The following is a 15563-nucleotide window of genomic DNA, read 5'->3' on the forward strand; positions in this document are numbered from 1 at the left end:
CTGGCAGAGGAGGGATCATGCTGTAAGGAGTCTTAGTACAGGGACAGGACAGATTGAAAACAAGACAGTAAAGGATTCTGCAGGTACATCGTGAGAGGCTTCCTGGCTAGAGCTGTGTTTGAATTTGAGCATCCTTCTTGTTTGCTTTACTTCCAGACATACGCAGTCACCTCAGTCCTCCACAGCCTGCCTGGTGATCCTTCTCTGCTGAAGGAGAGTTCTCCTTGCTCACCCTTTAATCTCGGCTTGTAGCAGATCACTTCAGATTAGTCCTTGGGCGAATGGTTTCCTCCGTGTGGGATGTCTTGAGACCTGCAGTCCCTTTGAAAGCACTGACTGGGTCCCCTTGCTGCCTGTGGACATGGCTGCTAAGGAGGGAGAAGTCCCTAATGCTGCATGCCTCGGGAGCGCCGCTGCGCCAGGCAGCTTTGCTTTGCTTCTGGTGTAGCTGTCAGGGCAGCTGCGTGCCAGTGCTTAAAATAGTGACTCCTCCATTCTCCTTGCAAAGACAGATGGTCCTCAGGCCTTGTGCTTGAGCTGCTGACAGAAGACTTCGGTCTCATCTGTTTCCTTGAAGTGATCTACTAGCTCACCGAGAAAATGCTTCGTGCATTTTTTCCCCTCTTGGTCTTGTAGAAGTTGCAACTTGTACGTCTTTGTTGGAGTTAATTTGTTGTTTTCGTTCTTGTTCTAGCAGCAGGTCTCCTCCCCAGAGGAAAATGGATTTGTTACAACTCTCCAGCAGCTTCACAGTGCGATTTTGGGAACTTTGTGTTTTAAGTTACAGCAACATATCCTGTGTTTCACACTTGTGATCTTATTCCTGATGATAATGCTGTCTGTTGTGGAAAAAAAGGTTAACAAATTTTTACAAACCACTAACTGATTCAGACAGTATCTGTACAGGTTCATAAAGCTGATCGATCCAGCTTTTGTAGACCTGTGTGGCTTAACATAAGGCCACAGGCAGAACAAGTGAACCTGTGTCAATATGCCCTATGAATTCTCCCTTCAGTATCACCCTTGAGCAGTAGTCTCAAGCTCTTTCACAACTATTTCACTTTACAGCTTGTTTCTTGTGCTTTCAGGTACACAGCCTGCTAATTCATTCACAGCTGTGATGATGTGGCTTGTCCCAAGCTTTTACTTGGTGCTTTGCCTAGACTTTTTTTTTTTGGCTGTAATATGTCTTGAGTCCTGTTTTACATGGTTAACATTTTGTTCTGTTTACTTAGCATCTGCAGTGGGATCCCTGTGCACAACCAGAACCCTAAGTTTAGCAAGAATAACAACAAGAATTGGACAAATCTTTTTGCCCTCTGATTATCTAGCAGAGATATTGAACACCATGGTCTGAATGCAGGTCACAGCAAGCACACTTTTAAAAGTTTGCAGCTTTACAGCTGCACAACTTGGCTGTCAAAGCAGAAAGGGCAAGGAGTGACTTAGAGATGCTAACCTTTCTTATCACAGTTGGATACATTCCAGATTTTATTTGAAACACAGCATGAAGCAATGTCAAGGAAGTCTGAATTGCTTTTGTCTTTGATAGGAGTGGTCTGTATGTGATTGTGGAGGCTAGTACTGGAAGCCATTGGGCTGGTTTGCTCAGTATCGGCAGTTCACAGATTCACAGGGGTTGGACGTGACCTTTGGAGGTCATTGAGTCCAACCCCCCTGTTAAAAGCAGGTTCCCTGTAGGAGGTTGGGCAGGAAAGTGTCAAGTTAGGTCTTGAGTATCTCCAGAGAGGAAGACCCCACATCCTCCCTGTTACAGTGCTCTGTGATCCTCACTGTAAAAAGTTTCTTACGCATGTTTGTGTGGAACTTCTTGTGTTCCAGTTTTTGGTCTTTGTCCCTTGTCCTATTGCTGCACACCACTGGAAAGTGCCTGGCTCTGTCCATTTACCTCCTGCACTTTAGATATTTATACATTTGGTTTAAAATAAGATATTTAACAGTTTGGTCGGTTAGTGTTAAAAGTAGAAGATGGATCTGTGTTGAGTATTGTATTGAACCCTGTATTGAGACAGAATTACTTTGAGAACTGTGTGTGGCATCTCTTAGAGGCCCATAAAGGTAATTTCAGAAAAAGTTCTTTTCTTCTTACAGAAATTTTGAGTTTCAACAGGTTTCTCTCTTTTCCTCTGCAGATCAACTTGAACGTGTGTTCTTGCGTCTTGGCCACGCGGAAACGGATGAGCAGTTACAGAATATTATTTCCAAATTCCTACCCCCCGTTCTCCTCAAGCTGTCCAGCACACAGGAAGGAGTGCGTAAAAAGGTAAGAGTGCAGTTTACTGTAGTGGTATGTTGTCTTCATCATGCAGAAGTAGATGCTTTTGAATGGTGCTTTACTGCTCTTGGATGTTCTCTGTGAAGAAATTTACTCTCTCAGGAAATGTTGTCATGAGCCTGATAAGAAGAACGGGTTTATTACAGCTGTCAGGGCTTAGAGAAAACACTCATTGCCTGTATAAGCAGAGGCTTTTGGCAGATGTGTGGCTTTTGCAGATGTGTGGAGACTGTATTTGTTTCCACTTGAAGCCAGCTAACTAACTATGAGTTAGCCTGGGACAGAGACTTACTGCCACGGAGGCAACTGGCACAACTTCGAGGTGAGGGCTGTTTTGCATCAGCTGGCTGGACACACAACACATGTGGAGCAAGCCTGCTTCTGTGTGCAAAAGGCTGTGAAGAGATGCTCATGGGTCTCATTCACTAACCTGGTGACAGAACTAGGAGTGAGGACCAAATAGCTTTTAAGATGCAATTTAATTTCTGTCTGAAAGAATTTGGCTCCCTGCTACAGATGGCAGCTTTATCACAGAGTTTATTCAGGTGCACATTAAATTCCACCTGACAAATGGTTTGGTGCTTGTCTAGTTACAGGAATAGGAGTAAGGAACAAACCAATTCGGAGGCAGAATTCAGTATGTACCTAAGGAATTCAGTTCACTGTGTTAGGTTACATGACAAAAACTCATCTGTACACCCACAGAATGGCACATAAGCATAATAGCAAGGGGGGAACCCATGTAACACCCTACCCCAGCTACTCCCAGCCCATTATGGGAACCTCTGGCCCATCAGCTTGTGGAGCTCCGTTGCCTACAAGCCTAGAGGAGCACAGGGGCACAATGGCAGGTGGCAACCCCAATTATGGACACAGAGGAAGGGATATCCTGTCCAGAATCCTCTCAGGGCTGCCCCACGAGAGTCTCAACCCCACTGTCCAGGCATGAAACCCATCAAGATGAGCCCGTGTTAAAGCACTACTTGGACTGAGGGGGTGCTGCCTAGTGGTAACGGACACAATGAGGTGCAGTGGAAGAACATTTTGGGATTGTACAAGCTTTATTGTGTGATGGCTAGAGGAGAAACTAAAGGTGGGGAAAGGGGTGGATCTAGGTAATTTGGGGAGAAGCAATTGTGGTAGAGTAGAGGAAAGAATGGATAAAAAGGGCCAGTGGCATGTAAACAATTCACTGATTGGTTTGCTTGTCTGTCCTTGTCCTGCACCTGGTCAGCACAGTCTGTCCTGTTTTCTTGTTAAATTCCATTTTTAGCTCTTTTTCTGCGTAAGGGACTCTGTGTTGGGGGCAGGGGGAAGGTATCTGGGTGCCAGCAGTTGGAGAGACCATAGTCTGTAAGGATGAGAACATTGGAGAAGCTGGCTCTCAGAGTGACCAGGGGAATCTTGGTCAGATGCTGGAGAGGAGGAAGGATATGAGGGTCCCTTGGGGTGAGACCTAGTGGTGAATGTCTGTCTCCTAAGGATGAAACTGGGACAGACTGGCTAATGGAGACCAGGAGTGCTGTCTGGGCTGGGCATGTGAGTGCCTTTGTATCTCTGCAAGTGAGACCACCCTTTGTGGTGTGGCGGCAGGACCAGGGGAGACCTGGCCTGCTCTGTGTGCGTGGATGTGTGTGATGGTCTGCTGCAGCAGCTGGAGTGGGGCTGCAGCTTTAGGGGTGTGTATGTCTACGTGCCAGCAACTGGGGAGACTGGGACCCAGGGGCAGCCACTGGGTAGGCTGAGGGTCAGAGCTCAGCGGCTGGGGAGGTTCGTGCTGTACACAGGTATGTGCATATTCTCACTAGCAGATTGGCATCGTGAGCTGCCGAAACTGGCTCAAATATTGGGTAATAACAGTTGTGTGATTGTGTGAGTGGATTGCTAAACTCACAGTTAAAGGCAGAAGAGACCTGGCCTGGATTCTGACAGAGGAACACCTGCCTGTGTTTACTGCTCCTTGTTTTTACAGGAGAACGTGACCAGGAGAGGCAGCTGAGTATGAGAGACTGGAGTAGTTAGATTAGAAAGCAAAGGATGAATTCTTTGTCTCTGCAGTTTTTCATCAGAAGGAGCTGCCTGGTGACAGAACTGGACCAGAGTCTTTCCAAAAAGGTTTTTTTTTTTTTTTTTTTTAAGATTCCCCTCTTTGTCTTGAAGAAATAGGGAAATGATTGTGCCTTCACTTGAACTTTGCAGTAAATCAGAACCTGCAAATAACTAGAGCACAGATTTTACACAAAGCACGGTCCTGGCCATGATCACATGAAAGTGAATCCATAGACATAAAAACCATTCCAAGATGCTGAAGGACAAATGTTGAGACTCAGAAGGAGGGTTCTTCTGAATACAAGCCTATGTGCTCTTAAAACTGTGAAGAAAAGCATCCAACTAACTATTGTGAAATTTCTTAGGGTATTTTTATATGATATTTTTCATAGAATCTCAATGCTTTGTATCTTATAGTTTTAACTTCCTTGTCACGGACAGAGATACCATTTTTTCCACTTATAAACTGGAAAGTGTTGTCTGTTTTCACTGGAGTGATGCGAGATTCAGGAAAGAGGGAGGACTACTTTGAAAATTAGATTTTGAGAGGTCTCTCAAAGTCACACATCATTCTTATGATGTAGTGTAGTTTTTGTGTTAGAATGAATAATGAAATAAAATTTGTTTCCTCTTCCCCCTTTTATATACTTAAGCTATAGATTATTATCTGCACGAGATGATGATGGTATCATAAGAACATAAGAGTGCTTTCTGGTATTTGTCAAATTCACTGCAGTCAAGGAAATGACCCTGGATTCTGCTCTTGCCATTATCACTGAAGGGAAGTTGACTCTCTCAGTATTCTGTTTCTGATACAAATTCAAAATATAACAAGAAGTTTTTGTATTTGTTTTTGATTTTTTTGTTTGTTTCTGTACATAGACATCAAAATATTTTATCAGTGATATGGAGAGAAGGGGAAAACATTTTTAGTTTTTAATTCTAATGAGCACTAACACTGAGTAACCTACAGATAAATCTGTTTAATGTGCACCTTCTTCTGCTACTTATGTCAGAAGTAAGCTTTTCAATTTGGTACTTGGTCTTATTTTTCTACTAAGCTGGTGGAAAGTGTCTAAAACGTCTGGTCTATTTTCAAATGCTAGTGGCTTCTAAACACTAATACCTAGTTTTCCTGTGCTAATCTTGCCTGGTGGACAGCAAAGAATGTGCCTATTACTCAACTCTGGCCTCAAAATCATGTTAAGGCAATGGAAGTAAGGCAAATATGGCTTTCTACATGAACACTCATTACATTAGAAAATAAAGGCAAAAAAGTAGATGGGGTAGAGAAAAGAGAAGCACAAACTTTGTTCACCCAGTGACTGACTATAGGCGAAGTGACAAAACTCCGCTGTCTCATGTCAGGTGTCTCCTGCAACTATTGTAGCATTAGTATTACGTATTGCTATTATCAAAGAACCATAGAATGATGCAAAATAGAATCATAGCCACTCTGGGCTGGCAGGGCAAGCTGCGGACTCACATTCAACTTGCTGTTGACCAGAAACCATTCTGTGGGACTGCTCTCCAGCCTCTTGTCCTCCAGTCCGTATGCATATTAAGTGTTGCCCTGTCCCAGGTGCAGAATCTAGCACTTGCTCTTGCTAAATGCCGTGCAGTTGGTGATTGCCCAGCTCACTAATTTGTCAAGATGTCACTGCAAGTCCTCTCTACCCTTAAGGGAGGCATCGGCTCCTCCTTATTTAGTGTCGTCTGCAAACTTGCTCAGTATGTGTTTGAGTCCTGCATCCAACTCATTTATGAAAAAGTTGAAAAGAACTCCCTAAAATGGAGCTTATGGAGCCCCAGTAGTGGCTGGTCTCCAGCTTAATGTAACCCCCATTTACTACATCCCTTTGAGTCCGATCTGTCAGCCAATTGTTCCCCCATTGCATTATGTTCTTGTCTAGCTCTGTGCTGGACATTTTGTCCGGAAGGATACTGTGTGGGATAGTACTGAAAGCTTTACTGAAATCCAAAAATATCTACTGGCTTTCCTTGGTCAACTAGGTGGGTAACCTTGTAAAAGGTTCGTGCACCTAGGAAGGAATAACCCCAAGCACTAGAACAGGCTGGGGGCTGACCTGCTGGAGAGCAGCTCTGCAGATGGGAGTCCTGGTGGACAGCAGGATGACCATGAGTCAGCAGCATGCCTTTGTGGCCAAGAAGGCCAGCGGTACCTGAGGGTGCACTGGAAGAGTGTTGCCAGCAGGGAAGGGATCCTCTACTCAGCCCTGGTGAGGCCACACCTGGCTCCCCGGGGAGTTCTGGGCTCCCCAGTACAGCAGGGGCATGGAGCTACTGGAGTGAGTTCAGAGGAGGGCTACAAAGATGATGAGAGGACTGGACCACCTGTCGTACCTGGACAGGCTGAGAGAGTTGGGCCTGTTTAGCCTGGAGAAGAGAAGGCTGAGGGGAGACCTCATCAATGTGTACAAATATCTGAGGGAAGGGTGTTGAGAGGATGGAGCCGGTCTCTTTTAGTTGTTCCCAGCGACAGGACGAGAGGCAACGGGCACAAACTGAAGCACAGGAGGATCCGGCTCAATATGAGGGGACACTTCTTTACTGTGAGGGTGACAGAGCACTGGGACAGGCTGCCCAGGGAGGTTGTGGAGTCTCCTTCTCTGGAGATATTCAACACCCACCTAGATGCCGTCATGTGCGGTGTGCTCTCGGTGATCCTGCTCAGCAGGGGGTTTGGACTGGATGATCTTCAGAGGTCCCTGCCAACCTCGGCCATTCTGGGATTCTGAAATTATCATTAAGTAGAACTTTCCCTTGTGAACCTGTGTTGATTATGATCGATGGCAGCATTGTCTTTTAAGTGTTTTACAGTACATAATAAACACTTTTCAGGTGTATTATAGTATATAATATAATTTGTTATTAAAAAAAAGATAATGTAGCTTTTGATAAGATATGTATATGAACAAAAAAATATCATCTCTGTGTTGCCAGTATGCTGCTGAAGTATAGGCCAATACAGAGTCTCAGGACTTGCCTTCACCCAGCTTTAGAAGTACGGAGTAGCTTGTTCATGTGGTGGGTCGACCTTGGCTGGTCACTGGGGTTCCCACCCAGTCACTCTCTCAGTCCCTCTCCTCATCGTAACAGTGACAAAGCAAGGAGAAACAACTCGTGGGTGGAAAGGAGGACAGAGAGATTGCTCACCAATTACCATCGCAGGCAAAACAGACTCTGCTTGAGAAAGATTAATTTAATTTATTTTCAATTAATAACAGCGTAAGATAGTGAGAACTAAAAGCAAAGTAAAAACACCTTCCTCCCACCACTTTCTTCCCAGGCTCAGCTTCTGTTTCAATTCATCTAACTCCTGCCCCAAGCGATGCAGGTGGATGAGCAGCAGGGGTTGTGGTCAGTCCATAACGCTTTCTCTGCTGCTGTTCAAGAACAGCTCAAGCATGCATCCTTCCCACAGGGTGCAGTCCTTCAGGAATGGACTGCTCTGGTATGGGCTGGTCTCTACAGGCTGCAGGTTCTTCCAGGAGCCCGCTCCACTGGGTAGTCCTCCGTGGTCTGCAGCATGGATATCTGCTCTGGAAAACCTCCTGCCCTCCTTCTGCACTGACTGTGGTGTCTGCAGGTTGTCTCTCTCATATCTTCTCATTTCTCGCTCTCAGCTGTTGTTGCCAGTATTTTTTTCCCCTTTTTAAAACATGCTCGCCCAGTTTTGGCTCTGACTAGCAGCAGGTCCCTTTTGGAGCAGCTGGAGCTGGCTCAGCTCTGACATGGAGCAGCTGCTGGTCACTGCTCACAGAGATCACCCCTACAGCCCCCCTGCTGCCAAAACCTTGCCATGCAAACCCAATAAGGTTCAATACAGCAGATGGATTGATTAGACTGTAATTTTACTCTGAACCTCCAGGCTGACTTTCTCCTCAACCTTATGCTGTTAGAATGGAAGGGGAAAAAAAAAAATTTTCTTTCCGTCCTGCTGCCTTAATACATTGCTTTGTTTGGTTTTACCCTGTCCTTAATTTTGTGAATGTCATATCAATATTATTTGTTGTTTAATAATTTGAACTCTTTGTCCTCATACATTTTCAGGTCTAGGATACAGTCTAGGTATGCGAATAAGCTTGCAATGCATGTGTCCTCTTAAGCAATTTGATCTGAAAAGGTAATCTAATCCCTCTTCAAGCCACAGTTTGACAGGTGACTTAAATTCAGCTCTAGGATGTCTTTTACTGAAGCAGTTATCCACCCAGCATCTGTCACATGCACAACTAATCCAGTGCAAGTTCACTCAGCTCCAAGGAGTTCTGATACACTGGCAGTATTTGTGCCATTTTGGATAGTATCTCTCTGCATGCTGCATGATGCCAACATAAAAGCATACAAAGCACTCATGCTCAGAAGTGCAAGGTGTTTGATTCAGATCAGATAAGTACTGCTGGTTGAGATCATTAGTGCACTGATTCGATGTTAATGATTAGAGAAGCAGGGCATGAGCTAAACCTTCACACATAACCAAATCCAACCAATTTTTTCAACAGCTGTCAAGGACAATACGAACAGTTTCCTCAAATTTACAATGTCACGTGCATGCTTCTCTTCTTCTCAGTAAGTGTGTGCAGACAGTTTTTTTTTCCCCTCTAAATTAAAGGGAATTTTTATCAATATCAAAAGTTGATAGCTTTCAGCTTTACTTACTTTGTCAGCTTATCTCTGGTTGCAATCCTATTGCTTGTGGTCAGCTGTGCCATTTCTCTGGATTATATCTGGACATTGTTATTTTGTTTGATATCTAGTTGTGAAGTGGGTGCAAAGACGGTGTCTTAGATGATAGGCAGGTCAGAATGGATATGAATCTGATGTTTCCATCACCAACTTCAGTGACAGATATTTATCTGCTTTTTTCACCACACCTTTACTAAGGTAATGAGCCATCAACAGCTCAGGACAGCGTGCTCCCTGGCTCCTTGACCTGAATTGCTTGAAGTCACCATGCATCTGTGACTTTCTGGAACTGTCAGTCTGGTTTTACTGAAGCTGAGCTGACTCCATTTTGTGTCACTGATATTTTTGCACCACCTTGCATGAGAGTCTGGTAGGGTTTATGTGGTAGTTGCAGGTGCTCTATGTGATTTCTCTGAAACCATTGCTCCAGATACTGGAGATTACTGTAGTTTCTTAAGTTCCTCCATTCAGTTACAGTATCCAATTTAGAAGATTTACAAACAACACTGCTCCTCCTGACTGAAGAATTACAGTTCTGTCTTATTCAGCACCAAACATTAGTTTTCATACAGTTATTTGATAACTTTCATATGAATGGGTTTTGTGTGTTTTTGTTTTTTGTTCTGTGTTGTGAGTTGGTGTTACTCTGCAGCCAAAAGATAGATCTCAGACAGCAGCGATGCAAATTTCCAAGCCTGGCTCAGTTTTGGGGGATAGCAGCTAAATGTGTAGAAAGAACCAATCGTTTTCAGTAATCACTCCCTCTTCACATTTCTACTTAGTGGTGGTGTTGGTTGTGGCATGCATGGTTTGAGATGTTTGATGTGTTTGATAGTGACTTTAGACATGTCAGAGTGGCTTCAAGATAGCACAGTTAATAGTGGACGCTGTTTTCTCAGAGACTAAATAACCAGGAAGCTCCATCCCAACTTGTGTACGATATACCTTCCTAGTGCACTGGGGATGTGTGGAGTCCAATGTAGTAAAATCACTGGTGGTTCTTACAAGATTTCTTGTTTTCTTCCTCTCAGGTCATGGAGTTGCTTGTTCATCTGAATAAGCGAATCAAAAGTCGCCCAAAAATCCAGCTTCCAGTAGAGACGTTGCTGGTTCAATATCAAGATCCTTCTGCAGTGTCTTTTGTCACTGTAAGTATTTGTTCTAACTGTTAACTGTTCTTAGAACAGTTGCCGATTTACTTGTAACAAGCAGAATATTCTTTAAAACTCCTGCTTTATTTCTGTCAGTTCTCTTTAACAAGTGTCTTACTGTAATGAGGTTGATGTTTTAAGCAATTCTTTTAAACTAAACTTTATAGTCTGGTGTGGGTGAAAATTAGGTTCATAAAACAGCTACTCTATTGACTTTGTTAAAATACTGGTAATCACTCTTGATCTTTCATGAATCCATGACATGTCATTGCCTGTGTTATAGAAGGCCTATTGTTGAGGTCCCATTTTGCAAGCCACTGCCAATCCTTCCTGACATGTGCAGGATTGGCGTCTTGATTAAAGCATCTGCATTTCTCTGAACACGAGAACACATTTTTGTGTGTTTTTAGGGTCAGGACATTAGCTGAGCAAGAGAAGATGAAAGATGTTTTATAGATTAAGTGTCATTCAGTGTAGCTGGTAAAGCAAAAATAGCTTTAAAATGTTTTGTTGTACTAATGAAGATAATTTTCATTTCAGCTGTGGTAGATCTATTGCAAATCCTCACCACGAAAAAGCAATAAAATCAGAGGGAAACCTTTTGTCCATCTTATCTGGTTACCAATTCATATGCAGTATAAAGGGAAAATGCGATGCCTCAGAAACAGAAGGAAAAATATTGCAACTTTTAAACTGCAGTCATGTAGAAGTATTCTCAGACTGTAAGCAAGTAGGATTATCCAGAGTTCTCCTTTTGGGAGTGACTGAGGGCTTCTAGTCTGCCAGTGTTCTGTAGAGCAGTAGAAGAACCATCTTGTTTGAAGACAAATGTGACATAAACTGTGCTTTTTGGCAGCGCACATGAGAAGTCTGTATTCACTGATGTATCTGAGTGATGCGTATTGTTCTATGCAGTGAATTAGTGGGCTTCATAAAATTTTAGCAAGTCGCATCTACAAAGAAGCGTAATTCTTCCATCTTCAACACTTTGTAGGTCTGTTTCGGTGTTTGAAGCTTTTCCTGCTGTGAATTGCAGCTTATAGTTTGTTGCCAAATAAATGGCACCAAGGGAGGTACACAGCTGAGGTCTGCACTGCTTTGGACTGCGGTGGTGTACTGTGGCTGCCAGCCCTCTCCCTGAATGTACACGTCCCCGGCCTCCTCCTCCTTACTCCACCCTTTGACAAGCTGAACTTAGTATTTATTTCGATCACAGAGTGGTACTTGGGATCAGCAGATGATGTCTGGATCGTAACTAGGGCTCACATTTTGTCAGAGCAAGCCAGAAAAAAAGACCTTACACAATCACCAGCACCATTCTGTAATTATCTTTTGTTAATGTGGTTTTTTCTCAATTAATTTTCATTCAGAGGAACTATCAGAATGAACTAAAGACTAGAAAAGGCCCTTCTGTCTTCAGCTCTTCATCTTCAGTAGCTTTTAACCTCTTAGTAGTTCTTTAAAAAAAATACTTTTTTTAAACTGAATTTGCATACTTATTTCAAGCAGGTCATTGAATACATAATCTCTGCAGTTCTGAGCTGTGTTTGAATCAACGTGGTAGCAATTAAAGATAGTCTAATATTCAGTACTGCTCTGCTATGCTGTGCTGTCATTGGACTCTGTTTGGATTGCATTCACAGTTTTTAAGTATGGTGATACAAAAACACATTTCAAGAGAAAACTTGCTATGTTGGTGACTCTATTTATTTAATAACGCCTACTATTTTTATTATATGTATAACTAAGTGAAAACATTGCATTTTATTTCCTTGAAGCTATGGCTTAGGTAAAGCTCCTTTTGGTGAAACTGACAGTGAGTAGGAGAAGCTAGAGGGAGATTTTTGCATTGATGTTCTTCAACGCCTTGTAAACAAGTCTTGCTGAACTTCCCCTTTAAAAGCTGTCAATCCAGTGAGCCTTGGAATTAAAAAAAATCGGTCTTCCAAAACGTAATTTGTTTCCAACAGCCATTTACATAACAGCATACAAGAAGAGCTTAAAACATGGATATTTCTTTTGTGCTGTTGTAATACTGTGTGCTTTTTCTACTCCTGTAGAATTTTACCATAATTTATGTTAAGATGGGATACCCCCGTTTGCCTGTGGAAAGACAATGTGAATTGGCTCCAACTCTTCTCACTGCAATGGAAGGGAAACCTCAACCACAGCAAGATAGGTATGAATACACATTCTTGGAGTATATTCTGCTTGTGTCATTTTAGTAAAATCATTTGTATCATTTCCTCATTTTTTTTCCTGTGGTGATGACATCACCACAGAAGTGGTGAGCTGCTGTATACTAAGCACTTGTAGAAAAATATTAATTATGATCCTGCAGCTTACCTACATTGAGATGCGTTTCCACCAGGATGGCACTGGAAATTGTCATTAAAATCATATCTTCATTTTTTCTACAGCACTGTGGCAGTATAGAGGTATTTTCAAAATGATCTTACTGAAAGGTCTTGCAGTAAAATCTTGATTCTGTTCTTGAGATCAGTGTAAAAAAATTGTTTTCTTTGGGAGCATGTTTTTTACCTATCCAAAAATCAAGTACGTAGGCAAAGAGACTTTTGGAAAAATTGGCTATAGTGGTGTATAATAAATACATTGTCTGTGTACGTGCTTATCTTCTGCCTTCCATTGTTAAGTACATTGGGTGTAAAATAGAGGCTGCTGGATTGTGAATCATTGAAAGTTCTGTTAAGTTGGTTTTTTTTGCTGTTAAGGAATAGGTATGTTCGTAAAGATTTCTCTTTAATGTTAAGAATAAACAGATGTGTTTTTTTTAAATGGTTGCAGTAAATGTAATTGTTTTTCAGCCTAATGCATCTTCTAATACCAACCCTTTTTCACATGAAATATCCTGCTGAACCACTGAAAGCAGCAGCTTCTCCATTTAATCTTGCTGAAAAACCAAAGACTGTACAGCTGCTTTTGGACTTTATGTTGGATGTTCTTCTTATGCCTTATGGGTAAGTACGAGTTAATATCAGTCTTATCTGGTAATCCTGTGCTCTTGATGTGTGAAACATCACAAACCACACCCATGGAAGCTCATTCAAAGTATGCTGTTATTTCCTACCTCAAATGCAGTCAGTTACATGTTACAGTAGGGTCCTAACTGTACGGATGGGATCGATACATTCTTTATTTAACAAAACATCTATTTTCTACTTAATCAGGTGTTATGTTGTCCTCTCCTTGACCTCTTCTGAGATCAAAGGGAAGCTATGAGACATATGGGCTATCTTTTAAACAACCAAACCTTTAAAACAGAAAGCAAATCAAAATGTGTGCTCATACTTTTGCTGTTGAGTTTGAGGCTTGATCTTCCAATGTCATAAGTAAGCATAGTCTCTGAATGTTTGTGCTTCTCGGAACCAAACCTTTCTCTTGCATCTGTCTTTGGATGAAGAGTATTTTAACTGTGATGGAGTTGTCTTGGTGTGAGCACTGTTTCTGAAAGCAAGAACGATTTATGGAGCAACTTGAATTTACTGCTCATTGCTTGTTAGGAACCTTCTGGTATCTAAAAGCAGTTCTTTATCTGAATCTATTTTCTATACGTTTTTAATGTCTTCTTATCACTTGGGAAACTTCAAGGAAAGTAGAAATAATTTTATCACTAGAACATATTTCTTCCTCTAATAGTTCATTGATTGCAGTAGGATTTTTTGAGCACCTTACTCAAGTGGATTAACCTAAAAAACAATTACTTTTAAAATAGTGAGCACCAGATGTTTCTCTACATAGTTCTGTTGGAAGCCGTGCTCCTGTCAGATGTTTTCGGGGGCCATGTCCTTACCATTCAAGTGTTGGTGTTTATAGTTTAAAACACCCAACCTACCCCTCTGTTCACAGCTCACACCTGTCAGTTTGCCTAGGTGAATGCTGCTAACTTCACCCCAACACTACTGTGGCTGTAGCTTCAGGAGATGAAGTCCTGTGGCATTTCATTGAGACTTCAGTTCCTTACGTGCTTTTGTACACTGGCAGAGCATGACAACTAATTTTGAAATGCCAGAGGGTAGGGGGAAAGGAGTAGTGGTCTGTGCTTTTCTAGCTTCGTTTTCTTTCCAGAAGGTGCTCAGAGAGTGTCTTCAGCTCACCTGTGGCACTGGTTGACTCTCTCTTCAAGTCTTGCTCCCTGGGGTGAGACTTTGTTGCTGTTGACAGCTAAGTTATGCTTGGTAGAACTTGCTCAGTCATTGCCTGGTTGTGAATGAACCTTGCCAGTTTGCATGCAGTAAAACAACCAGAAAGCCTAACTTTAGGGCTTAAAGCTCAAAATCAAGTAAGTGTTTAAAGTTTTGGCTCATCAAAAATTAATCTTGGAGACTTGGGATGAACATCTATTCTCATTGTTGAGACTGTTTACTTTCTTTTGTTCTCTGTGTGCTCAATGCAGAACAGAGAATGGCTGGCTGGAGCAAAACAGTTCTTCATAGAATCATAGAATGGCTGAGGTTGGAAGGGGCCTAAAAGATCATCAAGTTCCAACCCCCCTGCCATAGGCAGGGATGCCACCCACTAGATCAGTTTTTTCAGGACCCCATCCAAGCTGACCACCCTCCAGGGATGGGGCATCCACAGCTTCTCTGGGCAACCTTTCCAGTGCCTCACCATCCTCTGACTGAAGAATTTCCTCCTAACATCTAATCCAAATCTCCTCTCTTAGTTTAAACCCCGTTTTCCATTCATTATCTGCCCGAGCAAGAAGGTGGTCTCCATCTCTTTTGATAAGCTCCCTTTAGGTATTGAAAGGCTGCAGTGAGGTCACCCCAGAGACTTTTTTTCTGTAGGCTGAACATTCCCAGCTCTCTCAGCCTTTCTTCACAGAGGAGGTGCTCCAGCCCTCTGATCATCTTTGTATCCCTTCTCTGGACCCGCTCTAACAGCCCCACATCCCTCTTGTGCTGGGGGTCCCAGCCCTGGACGCAGCACTCCAGGTGGGGCCTCACAAGGGCAGAGCAGAGGGGCACAATCACCTCCCTCTACCTGCTGGCCGCCCCTCTGTTGGTGCAGCCCAGGACGCAGTTGGCCTTCTGGGCTGCAGGCACCCACTGCTGGCTCACGTCGAGCTTTTCGTCCACCAGAACCCCCAAGTCCTTCTCCGCAGGGCTGCTCTCAAGGAGTTCTTCTCCCAGTCTGTGCTCCTCTCTGGGATTGCCCTGGCCCAGGTGCAGCACCTTGCACTGGGACTCGTTGAACCTCATTAGGTTCACATGGGCCCACTTCTCCAGCCTGTCCAGGTCCCTCTGGATGGCATCCCTTCCTTCTGTTGTGTGACTGCACCACTCAGCTTGGTGTCATCTGCAAACTTGCTGAGGGCACAGCTGATTCCACTGTCTATG

The 15563-nt window shown here is 43.1% G+C and overlaps 1 protein-coding gene across 5 annotated transcripts in view; it reads left to right on the forward strand.

Moving 5' to 3' along the window:
• ECPAS (Ecm29 proteasome adaptor and scaffold) overlaps positions 1 to 15563 on the forward strand; it is a 68639-nt gene that overhangs the window by 6885 nt on the left and 46191 nt on the right. For 4 of the 5 annotated variants that reach the window (XM_083819130.1, XM_083819128.1, XM_083819127.1 and 1 more), the window contains 4 exons: positions 2154 to 2284; positions 10084 to 10200; positions 12264 to 12382; positions 13029 to 13181. In XM_083819130.1, the coding sequence (XP_083675256.1) occupies positions 2154 to 2284; positions 10084 to 10200; positions 12264 to 12382; positions 13029 to 13181 (520 nt within the window). Of the gene's footprint in view, positions 1 to 2153; positions 2285 to 10083; positions 10201 to 12263; positions 12383 to 13028; positions 13182 to 15563 lie in introns of those variants that run through there. The other variant, XM_083819131.1, reaches the window with a different exon arrangement.

Source organism: Anser anser (genome assembly GCF_964211835.1).
Source record: "Anser anser genome assembly, chromosome: Z".
NCBI classification, from domain to species: domain Eukaryota; kingdom Metazoa; phylum Chordata; class Aves; order Anseriformes; family Anatidae; genus Anser; species Anser anser.